The following is a 14,905-nucleotide window of genomic DNA, read 5'->3' as shown; positions in this document are numbered from 1 at the left end:
AAGACAACATGATAGCTACCTTCATAAATTACATCAGGGTAATTTGGGTTGGCACCTAAAAGGCAAAACAAAGATTTGTAAGTATGCATTCAGAGTTAATACTAAGTATCCCCACTAAAATGAGCTAAATAGATATTGAAGGTTTTATAAGTTTATAGGCTGTTTCATAGGACAGATACATGAAACCTGAAATTCTTGGTTTGCTTCATGTGAACTCTTTCCCTCCCCAGTCCCCAAACTTCCATCCCTTCAAAAGAAAAGAAATGAATGAGGAGAAATTGCAAAACCACTTCACAGCTGGGAAAACTCTAGCAATCAATGCATTACAACCGTTTCTAGTATACATTTGACCATTTTAATGGCAATCCTGGTACTTTTTTATTACAGAGACAGATTATCTCCATATCACTTGTTTAAAGTGATCACTTTTAAAGTGATAAAGATATCACTTTAAACAAGTGATATGGAGATAAAACCTCTGATGGCTTGGGTATCACTTTCAAAGTATATTACAGCAGGTCTACTTGCTTTCACAAACACATTATTAACCAGCCCAAATAATGATACCTAATGCATAATCTTGCTCCCCACTTGATGGTCAGATGGGGTTTGCCAAGGTTGAATCAACAAACCCTTTCTTCACCTTAATACAACACAGAAAGATGAATGTGCTTTCTCTATTGAAATGATTTATGTATAAGAGATTACACATAAATGTTACATCAGGGACAAATGCAAAAGTATACCCACTTAATCTGGGGGTTGTGGAAGGATTCTTTAGTCACCAAGATGATCAGAATATTCTGTTTTAAAATATTCCCATAAAAATTTGCAAAAATGTTTTTAATTTTTTTTTTTTTAAACCATCATCGACAAGAACTGGTGACAAAACCATTTGCTATTTACTCTCCAATCAGAACTAACTGGGTCTCTATATGAAAGCCTACTTGGAAATAAAATTAAAATTTGATATAACATTTGCGTGATTACAAAATAAACTTCCAAAGATACTTCCTATGCTTTTAGTCTCCACTTACTTACTTGTAAACCATAAAGCTTATTTAGCTCTCATTTCACTTCTAAACCCTTCAGCAGAAAAAGATCATTTAAGATAAAGGAAAACTAGAGCCAATTTTCTGTTCATGTATTCCCTAGTAAGTAATAAGGGTAGTCTAAATAAATAACCAAGTAAACATGGCCTTAACGTTCAAATCAGAATTTTAACACAGTTCAACTAACAGAATATCTGTTTCAACAGGGGAACATTAAGTAGATGGTTGTGTACGTCGATTCAGGGAAGCTTCAAACTGCTGAGTATTCCATGCTACATGGGACTTCATTCAGGCTGTAGTTTATATGAACGACACCACCTGAAATTGTGCAGTGCACAATCTGTGCCACCATAGGAGATGGCCCTGTATCAATTCATGCAAAGTCATCGATTCTAGTATATTTCAATAGTATTTTGACTTTTATTATCTCAGACACCATTTTAAGGTAGTCTTCAGGTATTATATATTCGTACGTGTTATCAGAATTATTTGCAGTGGAAAAGGGCCTTGAAGGCTGTCTTGCCGTCTGAAAGATAATTCAGTGGCTAAAGCAGCATGAAATCCCAGTGGCAGCCCTGGTGACATCATATGCAGGACACCCACCCACCTGCTGAAATCCTTTCCCTTTGCAGAGTCCCTGGACTGAGTGGGTGTCCTATCTCTGTAATGATTTCCTACCCTCACTGAAGGAAAGGATCTGTACCCCCAAGTGAGCAAGTCGTTGAACTGCTCACTAAGTCAAGAACTGCTCACAAGTCAAGAGCTGCTCACTAATGCATTCCTTTACAAGATCCCCCTCTGGTCCCCTCCTCACCGTGCCCTCAATATAGAAGTCAGCTTCTGTAATTATACCTGCCCACCAGAGTTCACACTCTACTTCTAGACCTCAATCCAGGACCCAGGACCCAGGACTCACATCTCCTTTCCCGCACTCCCCAAAGACACACTTCCTAGGATTAGCTAGCCTTTTCACTTCATCTGTCAGCTCACAGATGGCCACACCACCAGGATGAGCACCTTCTGACCCAAGACCCAAGGGAGGGGGAAGGGTTGAGCAAGGGCAGGTGAGCTGTCACATCCACGAGCCTGCTCACTGACTTTCATATACCTCTTGCCATATAGTGGGAGGCACAGGGCAGGGGCAATGGCTGGGAACCAGCTCTACCCAAACTGCTAGGTTCCAGCATGGAAGCCGCAAGAATCATATCCTCGAACCCACCCTTCCAAGTCATTCTACACATATATATGCCAAAGTAGGAAGACAGAAGCTATTATATTAAACAATTCATTAACTTGATTCATATTTTTTAAGTATCTGGATATAAGTATACAGACCTTCCTTTGTACTAGGTTGGCTGCCTGGGACCCAGGGCATTCCGGAGGCAGTGAGCTTTAAGTCTCAAAACTGGGATAGTCCCAGGCAAATACTTGCAGTGTGTCCAGAAACAAGGGCTTTCCCCAGACATAGGACTTTAAGTGTGAAAACTAGGACTAGTCGGTCACCCTGATTTGTCCTCGGGCCCTGAGGGACCTCCCACACAGTCACCTCCTGCCTTTACACATGCAATCCCATAAAGAAGTAAAAAGGCTGAGCATCCAGAGCCAGATTTATCTAAACCACATGCTGGGAGGACTGATGTACAGGTGTAATCGACCTCGTCACAGAAAGGGAACACCTAAACACATCACTCACACAAGACCCCCAGGGAACATCCAGAACGTCAGATCAGTTCAATGCAGCCAATACCAGGCATAGAAAAAGGATTTGGGATGGGATCAAAAGTAAATAGGTTAGCCCATAATCTGGAAAACTAGTCTTTTTCCAGACTTAAAATTCCTATTGGCGCATGCCTTTCCTACCGAGTTCACCAGCAAAACCATTAGATCACATCTATGCTTTCTGAAAAGTACTACATTTTCCTAACTTTGTTTTCTCAAATGTATGAGAAGAAGTGTCACTTGACCTTTGTGGTCTGAAAGACGCAAATTTAGCGTGAGATTATGAAACTCACAGGAAGACAATGAGGGAAGAACAATAAGGTGTTTTCTATTTGCCCCTCCTGACCATACTATACAATGTCTGAGGAGGGCCAGCTCGCTACAGTAAAGAAACACCCTTGCGTACAAAGATTTAGAAAGCCCCGCACACAGACCTAGAGTTTAGCACAAACAAGGGTCACAGTACTCCAGCTAACCCCAGCTCATCGAACGCAGTATTTTGCTTCTAGCAACTTCTCGGTCAAGCTAACCTCCCGTGGTGTTTATACTCCAAGAGGAAGATAGTTATTAACATCATGTTAAATGCAGATACAAGACAAGGTCACCCCTTCCTTTTCAGACCTCTGCCAAAGGTCAGATTGGGAAAATATCCTGTCATTTTTAAATCTAATTTCTAACTGGTTCCTTCCACTTAGTTTAAACATGTTCGTTATATATCATTATAGGCTATAGGTAGAAATGCCTGTTTGAGATATTCAGGACGAAAAGGTGGGCGAGGAGAGACCAACACTCACGATGAGAGGGAAAGCCAACAAAAAGAGAATGAACGTAAGTTGAGGAGCAATGAGCCCGTAAGGGGGCTGAGAGCAGAGCTGTGCTTCCTTGAATACCATCCCAGTAGCTCACCAAGCAAGAAATCTCAGATTTAAGCATCAAACCCTAAAGCTTCATGTTGAAAACCACCGGAATAAAATATGGAAATTTCTGGAATAAATCTGAAAACCCGGGAACTCCGTCAACCCCACTCCATTCCAAACAAGCGGCACATGACCCCCCAGCTCACTCCAGCCTGGAAGGAGCTGCTGCTTCCAACCCAAGGAAAGTGACTTCCAAGCACAAATTGTTGCTTGTCTCATGTTCCAATTCTGTTTTCTGGAGAGTGTGTCAAGTGTTGGCAAGTGCTACACGCACTTGTGCTTTGTTCTGGACCTCGGGCCTGTTGTCGGGAATTTGGGGACTGGGACTAACAGGTGCAGGAGGCAGCCTGACATGCTTCCGGTGCAAACAGGATACCTCATATACGGCCACACACGCGCTCCTGACAAAGCTCCAGATTGCACCTGGGCTGTCTGCACCTCCAAAGGACAGACCTTAGGGCATTCAGGTTTCTGAACGTCAATGATAAAGTCCTTGCTCTCCAACGTGTCAGACCAAAGCACTTCAGCATCCTCTGACCTCTGTGCGAAATACCTTTAAAGGGAAGACTCGAGCTTCTCTATTCTAAGCTGTTACAGCTCGTGAGTAAATCTTAGGACTCTGCGTAAATCCTCGTGAGTAAAACTCAATGACTTTTTAACTGTAAGACTCTGTAGTTAAGGGATAAAGAAAACCTGTGGGAAGGCAGGAGGGTTCCCTTTCCAACCTGCTGCATAGATAAAAAATGATGGTGAAGGCCAGAAGAAGACACAGCAGCTTCCTTCTTTCAGCTTTTAGTCTCTCTCTAATGCCCTATTTAAAAAAAAAAAAAAAAAAAAGACTTCTCTCTCAATTCTGTTTCCAGACTCTGTTTAGTGTGTTTGTGAAAAATATTTCAAAGAATTCCATATGATAAAGAAATCGCAAAGGATTCATTCTTTCCAAATCAACTGTCCTTGGTTTGTCAGCACTATTGTCTAACTCATGGCAGTCCCTCCTTCTGATTTCCGGATGCTTCCCTCTTCCTTTACTAAATGGCAGGCAGAACTCAGGGCCCCCACACACTGGGGGTCCAAATGTCTGGGTTTCACTTTTGGCTGAACCACTAATGTGCTTTGCAGCATGGGGGGTGAGGGGGAGCTCTTCACTTTTCCTGTGACAAAGGAATGTTCCATACCTCAAGAGAGGATAATAGCACTGGCCCTGGCAACTCGTCAGGAGCTTCGGGAAGCATAATTAATTAACATGAGTACTCTTGAGACTTAAAGAACTATTTAAGTATAAATCTTAATTATCATGATTATTAGGAGCCTGTAGCCAAACCATACCCTTCTCGGTTATTTAAAGCAGAAAAGCCCATCGAACTTTCTTTCCTTTCACTCCCAGGACAAGGAACGGCTCCTGACAAACGGCCAAGGAGCAAGTCGTGGGGCGCTTTATATTTTCTTAATGTGTAACATTTGGAGAAATTTCCTCTCCCTACATTCTTTGGCCCAAGTGCACCAAAACTAAATCTGCCAGTTTGAGGGCAATTCTAAGTGCTGCAGAGAGCTCTAGTTCATCCAGACGTCATGAATCTTTTGATAAAACAGCACGAATGGGAAGCTGTGGGGAAAACTCTTCCAATATTTATAGTTTGTTCCCGACGCACATTTTGCATAGGAGACAACTGCTCCCGAATTAGGAAGCATAAGTCACTAACTCCCACTGCTTGTGTGAATGAGCATTCTTGAGCTGTGACATTCTTCCTGAATGAGTGGGCCATAGAGAGACTCTTTATGTACTGCTTGAAGAACGGGAAGCTTTCGAACATGGGTGTTTTATCACCCGGTGCTCTGGCTAGGTTCGTGGCAAGGCTAAAGTATTAATCACTTGGGTGAGATTTTGATAAAAGAATCTACTCTTCAACAATCAACGCATTCATGATTACAGAAATACCTGACCTTGAAAATTCTTGAAACTTGTGCTATCTGATCCAAAGATGCCTGCAAAAGCGGTTTCTTCCTGATTACGCTCACAAGTAATCTCTCTGCCACTGATTTCTGCTTACCATTCTGCTTGAAAAGACACACTCACCACTTCTAACCTCCACTCATTCTCCACGCACACTTTTGAGTCCCCAAGAGGGCTTTTCTGGATGTAGTACTAGATGTCAATGACGGCCACCTAGTGCATCACTGTTACCCCAGGTAAGTCTCATCTCTGGCTTCTAGGCAGAATTTTTTGAGCTTCTCGGGATAGCCCCATGCTCCCTATCTTTGTGCCCCATCAGGACTCAACTTTATCCACTCTCCCTAAACCTCCTTATGCCACACATTGAATCCATCCTACCTTTTGCCAAACCCTGTTAGAGCTCATCTCTGTGCACAAACTATTCTGTATTTTTATCATTATTACTCGTCAATATTCTCAAGGAGTCAGTGCCGCCATCTTGGTGAATGTCCATGCAGTTCGTCCAACGGCTTCCCCCAGGTTCTGCAGGGCAGAAGGGAACTATCTTCACTCCTCAAAGTGTGGTCTGGGACCTGCAGCGTCCGCATCAGCTAGGAGCTGGTCAGAAATGCAGCATCTGAGACCCTTCCCCAAATCCTTGGCATCAGAACCTGCATTTTAGCAGATGTCCAGGAGAGTTATGCTCATTAAAGTTTGGGAAGTCCTAACTTATAAGTCCATGAGAGGTTCAACCAAAGTCCAAAGGCTACAGTGGGCATAGAGGATGGCAACTTTACAATGAAACATGAAGCAAACCTAAACACAGCCAACTACCTCGAGGGGTGGGTAATCTTCAGCAGTGACCATGACAAATGTTAGGGGTAAGGGCAGGAGATGTTTTGTCCCCAGTGACATATGTTTGAGCCCGTTCTGAATGGGAGGGGAAGAAGAAGGAGCCTGGACACCAGAAGGAGCTTACCCACCCTCTCCAGGAACCCAACTGTGACTTCATTTTCTCTTTAGAGTGCCAAGTCTAGAAAGTTCGTGTGGTCAAGTGGCAGAGTCCAGAAGTCTTTCTCTCTGGGCATGCACAAGCTTCTGGATAAGGAAGACAGAGCAGTGCCCAGAGAAAAGTGGTTTTGGGTACAAAGTTTATTCCTCATCTCCACAAAGGAGGTGAGGAATGGGTACGCTGGTGAGGCTATTCTCAGTGCCTGCCTAGGCTAGAGCTGGATCCATGTCCTTTGAAACCTTGGCTACACACTGAGACGTCCAGAGGTCCCAAAGAGGATGGCAGGTGCTTATACGGGACTTTTACGGAAGTTTCTACGTAGCCATGGGGCCTCAGGACAGCACTCTGAGAACCCAAACTGAGTTTGCTGCAGGTGGAAGGCTCTGAGGATAAGTGTCTACCTCTGGCCAGAGGAGGCTAAAACAACCTATGGTGGCGGGAGGCAGATGGCATTTGAGTTCAACCTGTAAGCCCAGAGGAGTCAGAATGAGCGACCACAAGACCTCCCTGTGGACCAGAAGGAGGCCCCATGAGAGAAAGTCCATCCTGACCACAGCCCCTTTGAGGGGGCAGAGGGACCCCTGCAACAGAAGCCTTGCCCCTGGGTGTTGAGGAAGGAGATGCTTCCACCAGCTGGAATGGAGACACATTTGCTTGTGGTCAGGGAACCGCAGGAGAGGGGCCCACAGAGAGAGGAATTGCCAAGATCCCATAAAGCTGTCCAGGAGGAAGGTCTTCGAATCAGCATTGAACACACCCCGGTCCCAAGAGACAAAGCCACCAGCTGACTTTGACACTTGCTGACCACCTGGGCCCAGGCCCCCTCCCTTCTACTTGGGCAACAGAAGGCCTGAATTCTCCTTAGTCAGCTCCAGCCCCCACCCCCATCTTGACAGCCTGGACCAGTAGAGAAGAAAAAACTGGGCCTTAAATTAAGTCCAGAGTTCTGATTTCTAAGTCAGACAGGACATGCTATTTTTCAATTGAGATTTTAGTCTAGAACCTAAAGTGACGAAAGGATTGTGTGTTACTCAACAAGGAACAGAAAAATCTTACTTGGGTCAAAGCTCTCATCCCGACCAGGGACATTCACCTTTGGGTGCGTACTGGAGTCACCAGGGATCTTAAAAATAGAAAAGGCCAAAGCCTAAGCCTCATTCGGGAGCCGCTGAATCAGAATTGCTAGAGGTGGGCCCTAGAAATATGTGCCAACTAATGAAGTAACCATTAAAAATCCCCAGTTGATTCTAATGCACAATAAGGAGACAAGGAGCAGGATCCTAGCATTCAGAAGCCAGAGTAAATTATTCCTAATGAATACATGTTCCAGGGACAATGGAAAACAGCAATGAAATAAAATTAGTTTGATGGTTACAAGCTGCACTCCTCAGGGTGCTAGAAGGATAAACACTACAGTTTCCTAAATTTCGTTTGGAAGTGAACAGTTGAGTTTTGGGTTTTAAATGTGACCCCAAGCTGATCAGAGCCAAGTTCAGTTCTAAACGTGGGCTCCAAAATGATCAGTCTGGTGTCTGGAGTTTGAGAAAGCGTCCCCTCCCTTTCATGGTCACTACCCAGGTTGCCAGTGATTAACAGATAGGAAGGCACTGGCTTGGTGTCTGGGTCCCTGCTGACATCGAAAGGTCTCATCACACCTGTCCGTCCTCATTAGCACCCTGGCTGGGACTGGTGTCAGAGTCTGCGAGGGCCTGGCTCTCTAGAGAGATACTGTATGGGGATCTCTGCCGACGGCCTTATACCCACAGATGGTGCCCTCTTGACCTGGCCTGTGCTGGCTCCAAGGAGGAAGGAGCAGCATGTCTTCTCTACCATGAGGTATGAAAGGTCATCAAGGCTATCACTACATCCGACCAGTCCATCTTCTTCACCAGAAAGCTCACCAACTTTTACTTGAGGGACTTTGTTTCTTTGCTTTTATTTCTGTTTTTGTTTCTTTCGGTGCTCTTCATTTTACATCTACAAATAGACAGTAAATTCCTACACAAGGTAACTACCCCCATAAAAATCTCAGTTCTGAGCTGAAGAAGGAAGGCATGTTCTGAAGACAGCAGAGCCGCCATTTTAAGTCTCCTGGTCGCATATGGAAAAGCAACACACTTCACCCCTCCCAGGCCACCTGCTTCCTCACAAGCCAGGAAACTTGCAATCCAAAAAAAAAAAAAAAAAAAAAAAGTGTCTCTTCAAATAAAGTAGCTGAAACTTCTTATCAAAAAGATTTGTAAGAGCTAAACTTCTTACCAATTACTATGTGACAACAACAGAAATACTAAAGGAATATAAACGCACATTTGACCTGTCATCCTAAACTGGTAAACTTTAGACCAGCAGGGAAATATATATATTTATATTTTCTATTTGTTTATTTTTCTTTAGTTTTAAAGGAGGGTACGAGGGAGAGGAAGCAATTCTTTAAAAGGCCATTATCTGTATTCTATGGCTACAAATCTCATAAATACCAAAGATTCTATCACACAAGCCAAATGAGGTCAATCTCTAATTGGTCACACTGGTTTATAGCCCACGAGGGCCATTTATATCCACTATCACCCCGGGCCAAGTCTCTTTTATTTCCACTTTCATTTATTACTCCCTGATAGCTGGCCCTTGAGTAAATACTTAAAGGGGGAAAAATCGTCCTTCCTAAAAGCAGATATTTATATTCCAAAGATTTGATAAAAACAAGAAGAAGGAAAGAACAAATGTCTTCATAACATTAACCTTGACTTTTATCTTTTGGTAGATGATTATTTCCTTTAAAGGGAATACATGAGTGACTTCAGGTGATTCTTATACCAGAAATCAATTCTTTCCTATCATTAGCTAAGTTAAAACTAACAAAAGCGATTGATAAAAATGAGGCCACATGGGTAAGAGGAGTGGAGCGCTACCAAATATTGGCACCACACAGAAATGTTCAAAAGAAAATACATCAACGCCCAGTGTTAAATAGAAGCCAGCAGCTTTACCCTGGCAGGACTGAGCATCAATCAAAGCACACAAACCACTTCTAGAACCTTCCGATGCCAGACCCTCACCCTGAATCAAGTTCACCTCCAACGGTTTCAAAAGGCAACTGCTGGCAAAATTCAAATAAAGTCTGAAGTTTAGTTAATAGTCATGTGCCCATGTCAGTTTCTTCCTTTTGACAAAGGCCACCGCAGTAATGTGAGACGTTCCCAATAGTGACAACTGGATGAGGGGTGTCTGGGGACCCCGTGCTGTCTTTGCAACTGTCTGGTACATCTAAAATCATTCATAAATAGAACATTTATTTAAAAACATACATAAAGCGGCTGTCCCCGGGCAGAGTCTGTGGATTTTACTCTAAGGCTGTACTCCCCCAAAAGTGCAGGAAGAAACACAGTGATCTAGAGATTTACTACAGCAAATGGAGCCAAGCAGCTAAACTTGCAATGAAGAGGAAGATTTAATGGCACAGAAAACAACCACCAAGGGTAGCCTGGGTAAGGTGTCCAAACATAGCTTGCTTTATGTGCTCCTGAAAGGCTGTTTGTAAATCACATTCGCATAATTCAAACAACGCTTTGAACACGCTAAGGAAGCTTGTGCATTTAAAAAGCTATTTAATAAACACCAGGGTAATGGAGAGGTTTATTGTGTAATGGAATAAACTGTTGGCTACAGATGGCTTCTCAAGCATCATCTCTGCCCGTGGGGCTGCCCGTTGAGCCCCCAAGTTCACACTGCCCACGTGGCCCCTGCCTCCCTGGCCTCCAAGTTTCCATCTTCCCTTTCTTCCGCCAAGCCATCTTTGTGCAGCTGTGATTAACTCAGCGTTGTTACAGCGAATTCTACTCAGGTCCAGGTCCCAAAGTCCAAACAGGCCTCAGCCTCCACGGTGTTATCAGGTACTCGGGCAACAAGATCCAGCAAGTAAGAACACTGGCCAAACGACAGTATCTGAAGCAGGTAAAGGCATGACAGTTGTCCCTGCCATAACGGGGACTCACACTGGAATTCTCCTGCTGGCCACAAAATGGACTCCTGATGGCCAGCCATCCTTCGCCCAGTCCAAACCATCAGTCAGAGGGAAACAGTTACCGCTCCTAGAAACACAACTCAGGATCCGATAAAAGACTGTCTGCACTCGACCCGGGTAAGCCACACATTCTAGGACCCTGGTTTCTCACCCATGGGGAGATCCTGAATTCCAAACGGATAAGGGGCTAGGAAACACATCTTCACCAGTTCATGAGCCGACCAAATATGATTCACCTGCCCATAATTTTGCATGGGTTTTGCCATTTGGGGTACAAAACATCATTTGGTACAGAACATCATTTAACACTTGAGACAGAAATAATGGGTGCATCTGACTATTGTTCAAAATGATTCATCCTCCCATCACCTCCTTGGGAGTATGAGTCCCTGCCCTTGGACTTGGCTTTGGTCCTATGGCTTCCATTGGCTGGTGGTATGCAGCCTGAAGAGACGATGTACTGGTACCGAAGCTAGTCCCCGAGAAGCCAAGCCTATTTCTAGTTGCCCGCTTGCCGTCTACACTAGCTACTATGAAGCAGGTCTCTTATGTAGCTGGTACTTCTTCACCCATACCCCAGAATAAAGACTCATGGAACAAAACAGCCCCTCTGACCCATAAGCAAGACTAAATACTGGTGTTTTAAGCCACTGGGTCTGGGAGTGGTTTACTGTAAGCACCATTTTGTCAACAGTTGGTGACATGCCCTATCATCCCCCCTCCCATTCCCCCAACCCTGTGCTGAAGCGCCAGGTACTCACCGTCATCGATTCCAGGCCAGCCCATGAAGTGAGCAGAAATCTGTTTCTCATCCTTCCCGTACTCATTTTTGGCTACTAACTTGTAGTCTCCATTGTTCATGTGAGTGGGATTATCCAGCTGGAGGCAGCCATGGTACTCCGTGTGATTGGTAACATGGATTTTAGTACAGATGTATTTGGACTCATTCAATATGGCCCCGTTATAGAACCACTGAAGCGCTGGTTTGGGGTTGCCTTTCACAGTGAATGGAATGCACCAGTGGTGGTCTGAGGTTGGAGATTCGAGAAATGTGATAGTTGGAGCAACTAAATTGAAAAAGAGAGAGTTAATAGCACCAGAACGCTCAGAATTCTCCCCATCTCCAGATTTCTGTGTCATCAATAGGGGATTTTATTCAAGGACCCTTTGGTTTAAGAAAATACAGGACCGGCAACTCTGGAATCCATCAATATTTTGAATTATCATCAAGGCTGACTGAACTCCCTACAGAGAGCTTCAAAGAGACTCCTTTCCCTATACTTAAGACCCATGAATCATAGTCATTTTTCAAATCTATTCAGTGTGAGAACCAGCTCCAAATAGATCACAGAGATTTCTGACAGCAGAAAAGGGCTCATTTGAAGTCAACTTTGGTTTCGAATAAATACACCTTGATCTTATGTAGATTTGTCACCAAAATGCTGAGGGCCACTGTTTCTTATGGTCCTTCACTAAACAACACAAATACAGACAAAAATGACCTTGGAAATCTTGCCGGAAGCCCGAATCTCACATCACTTATCGAAAACAGATCGAATTAACTAAGGCTATGAACACTCCTACCAATGCAAACTGATTATTATAAAGTATGATTAATTGGTACTTTTTGCTGATTGCCAATGGTAAATGCTCTTTAAAGGTGCCTGGGTGGCTCTCAAGTCATGATCTCAGAGTCGTGAGATCAAGTCCCACTCAGGCCCTGCACTCGGTGGGGAGTCTGCTGAAGATTCTCTCTCTCTCTCCCTCCACCCCTCCCGCTGCTTGCTTTCTCTCTCTCTCTCAAACAAATAAATCCCTTAAAAAAAAAAAAAAAAGCATCACATTTCATTAAAGCACACTCCATTTTTGCTAGATTTCAGAAGCCAATGTTTTGATCCTTTCTAAATGTCTGCGGTTCTGTCCAAACTTAGACAAACAAACTAGAGACTACTTTAACTTTAAAAATAAAGCACTCTATCCTTTGGGGAAACAAACATTCAAGTAACATCTTTAAACAGAGTACTTATCCTGAGGAAAGGTATTTAAAGTCCCTCATAATTGTTTATTTTAATGTGGTCTGACTTTGATAACAATACAATTGAGGACTGGAAAATACCTCGAGAGACCTCATAGTGTCTTTTCTCGGGTCAGGAAACCCAAGTCCAGTGAGGTTAAAGGACTTGGTCAAGTTTAGCGAGCGAGACAGATCTGGAACAGGGATCCTGGTCTCCTGATGTCCGACCCAGAAGCCCTTCCCTCTTGACCCTGCTTCTCCTGGTATGTGTTCATCACACAAGGAGGGGAATTACAGCCTGCTAACTCTTTGACCAGAGGCACTATCAAAGCTGTCGCAGTTGTTAAAATTCTTTACCATTTATTCCTTTTATTCTTGATCTAGATTTTGATAGATAAGGTCAATTCCTCAGACCATGGTGACCACCATAGATACTACAAGAGGAAATTTTGAATGTGAGCGTCCTGATTTGTAAGGTCTGTGTTACAAATACAAGGACTCCAGCAGGGGAGGGACAACACTTACCTTCCTCCCACCAGCCCAGGCCCCCATGCTCAGGACCCATTTATTCCTTCCACCATGCTCAAAAGAGCTTTTGGTGAAGTGTTGACTTAAAGACATAAAGTCGGAAGCTGGTTGCATGTGTTTGGGGATAACATTGATTTCAGGATTCTGGTGGGTCAAAATGATGAGAAATTATAAGTCCAGTACCTACTGGGCACAGAGGTTGTACTGACAGTGACAAAGGGTTATGGCTGGTGACTGCAGTCATGCACCCCAACAATCACATATGGAATTTGTGCCATGAGTGAACACTAGCCAGCGTATCCATATGTCTGCATGTGCGTGACGTGTATTTGTACATACACACGTGCCCACTTGTGGTTTTCTCATCCAAATCCTGACCCAGACACAGTAAAGCCTCATGAATTTATATCAGATGAGCTCAGAATTTGGAACGATGTGCAAAGTATATGTGACTTTTTACTGGAGTACATGTTCGCACAAAACGCTACAATCTGGAATGTTAAGATAAGTGTGGTATGATTTTTAATACTGGAAAATAATGCACATATGCTGAAGAAGCATAATAGCCCGTATCTTAGTTTGAACGTATACAGAAATGTAAACCCATCATAATAAACGTTTTCTGCAGGTGATAATAATTTTTGGTCATTTAGGCAGGACTCCGCCAACCTGCCCACAAAAACTTGATGTCAAGCTAATGAGGTTTTACCGCGTCAACAGCACACTCGGGTGTTCGTGAATAGACTGTGCTTTAGGTGACATAAATTTAAATCTTCATATTGCTTTTATAGAGAACAAGATTTTAGAAACTGGTGTATCAGAACATAAACGAAAACTGATTAACAAGAGGAGGATAACCAGCTCAAAATACGTTCTCTCAAAACAAACAAACAAACAAACAAAAAAACCACAGGGTAAGACACAAGAGGACAAACTTAAGATAAAAAAAAAAAACAGCTTAAAAGAAAGACATGCATGTGTAAGAGAGATTTGCAGAAATAGAACACCGATATTTCTTTAAAAAATACACACAAAACACTGCACACACTTTTTTTTTTGACACTTAAGCAGCACCCAGAGGGCCCCAATGACAAATGCATGGGTGTCCGCGATCATTGGCTATTAAAAACATATGCCCATCTGATTACGTACAATGTACAGTGAGGTTCACAGAATCTTGGTCTTCTCCTACAAGATTTTCTGCCACACAGGAGATCTGCTTTCCACTGTCATCAGATGAAATGTTAGTTATCCTTAAGGAGCCCTGCATGTGGCTTGTTTCATTCTACAAATGAATTAACAGACAAAAACAATCCTTATTAGGGCTGATTCCAAAGTGATAAGACTTGGGGTTTCTCCCCCTACCTAAAGAAAAAAATATACACCATTAGAAAAGGTTTCTGGCCTGAATTGGGGCCAGGCAGAAGCGTAAATCCAGAGCTATTCTATTTCTCTAGGGTATAACGGTTCAATGAGCAAAGTTTCTTTAATCCTGGGATGGCTATCTACCTCTCTCCAAGGGAAGAGACCACAAGGAACATCCCTTACCTTGCTCACAAGGACACAAGAAGCTCACTAGAGACCCAGAGACTCTAATCTACTGGATATACACAACTCAAAAGCAAACCTGCACTCCTCTTTGTTAATTACAAGAATGAACAGAAAGTAAATGTACATCGAAAATTCATCATCAATTTCTCTGTATGGTCCTA

The 14,905-nt window shown here is 43.3% G+C and overlaps 1 protein-coding gene across 5 annotated transcripts in view; it reads right to left on the bottom strand.

The window, feature by feature from the left end:
• Nucleotides 1–14,905, bottom strand: part of LOC111153613 (neurotrophic receptor tyrosine kinase 2) — a 318,559-nt gene that overhangs the window by 257,833 nt on the left and 45,821 nt on the right. For all 5 annotated transcript variants that reach the window (XM_022512747.1, XM_022512746.1, XM_022512748.1 and 2 more), the window contains exons 7-9: nt 14,346–14,478; nt 11,413–11,718; nt 20–55 (exon numbers count right to left, since the gene is read on the bottom strand). In XM_022512747.1, coding sequence (XP_022368455.1) covers nt 20–55; nt 11,413–11,718; nt 14,346–14,478 — 475 coding nt within the window. The remainder of the gene's footprint in view (nt 1–19; nt 56–11,412; nt 11,719–14,345; nt 14,479–14,905) is intronic.

This window comes from Enhydra lutris, unplaced genomic scaffold (genome assembly GCF_002288905.1).
Source record: "Enhydra lutris kenyoni isolate GAN:26980312 unplaced genomic scaffold, ASM228890v2 scaffoldscaffold33, whole genome shotgun sequence".
NCBI classification, from domain to species: domain Eukaryota; kingdom Metazoa; phylum Chordata; class Mammalia; order Carnivora; family Mustelidae; genus Enhydra; species Enhydra lutris.
This window is presented reverse-complemented; position numbering and strand designations above follow the sequence as displayed.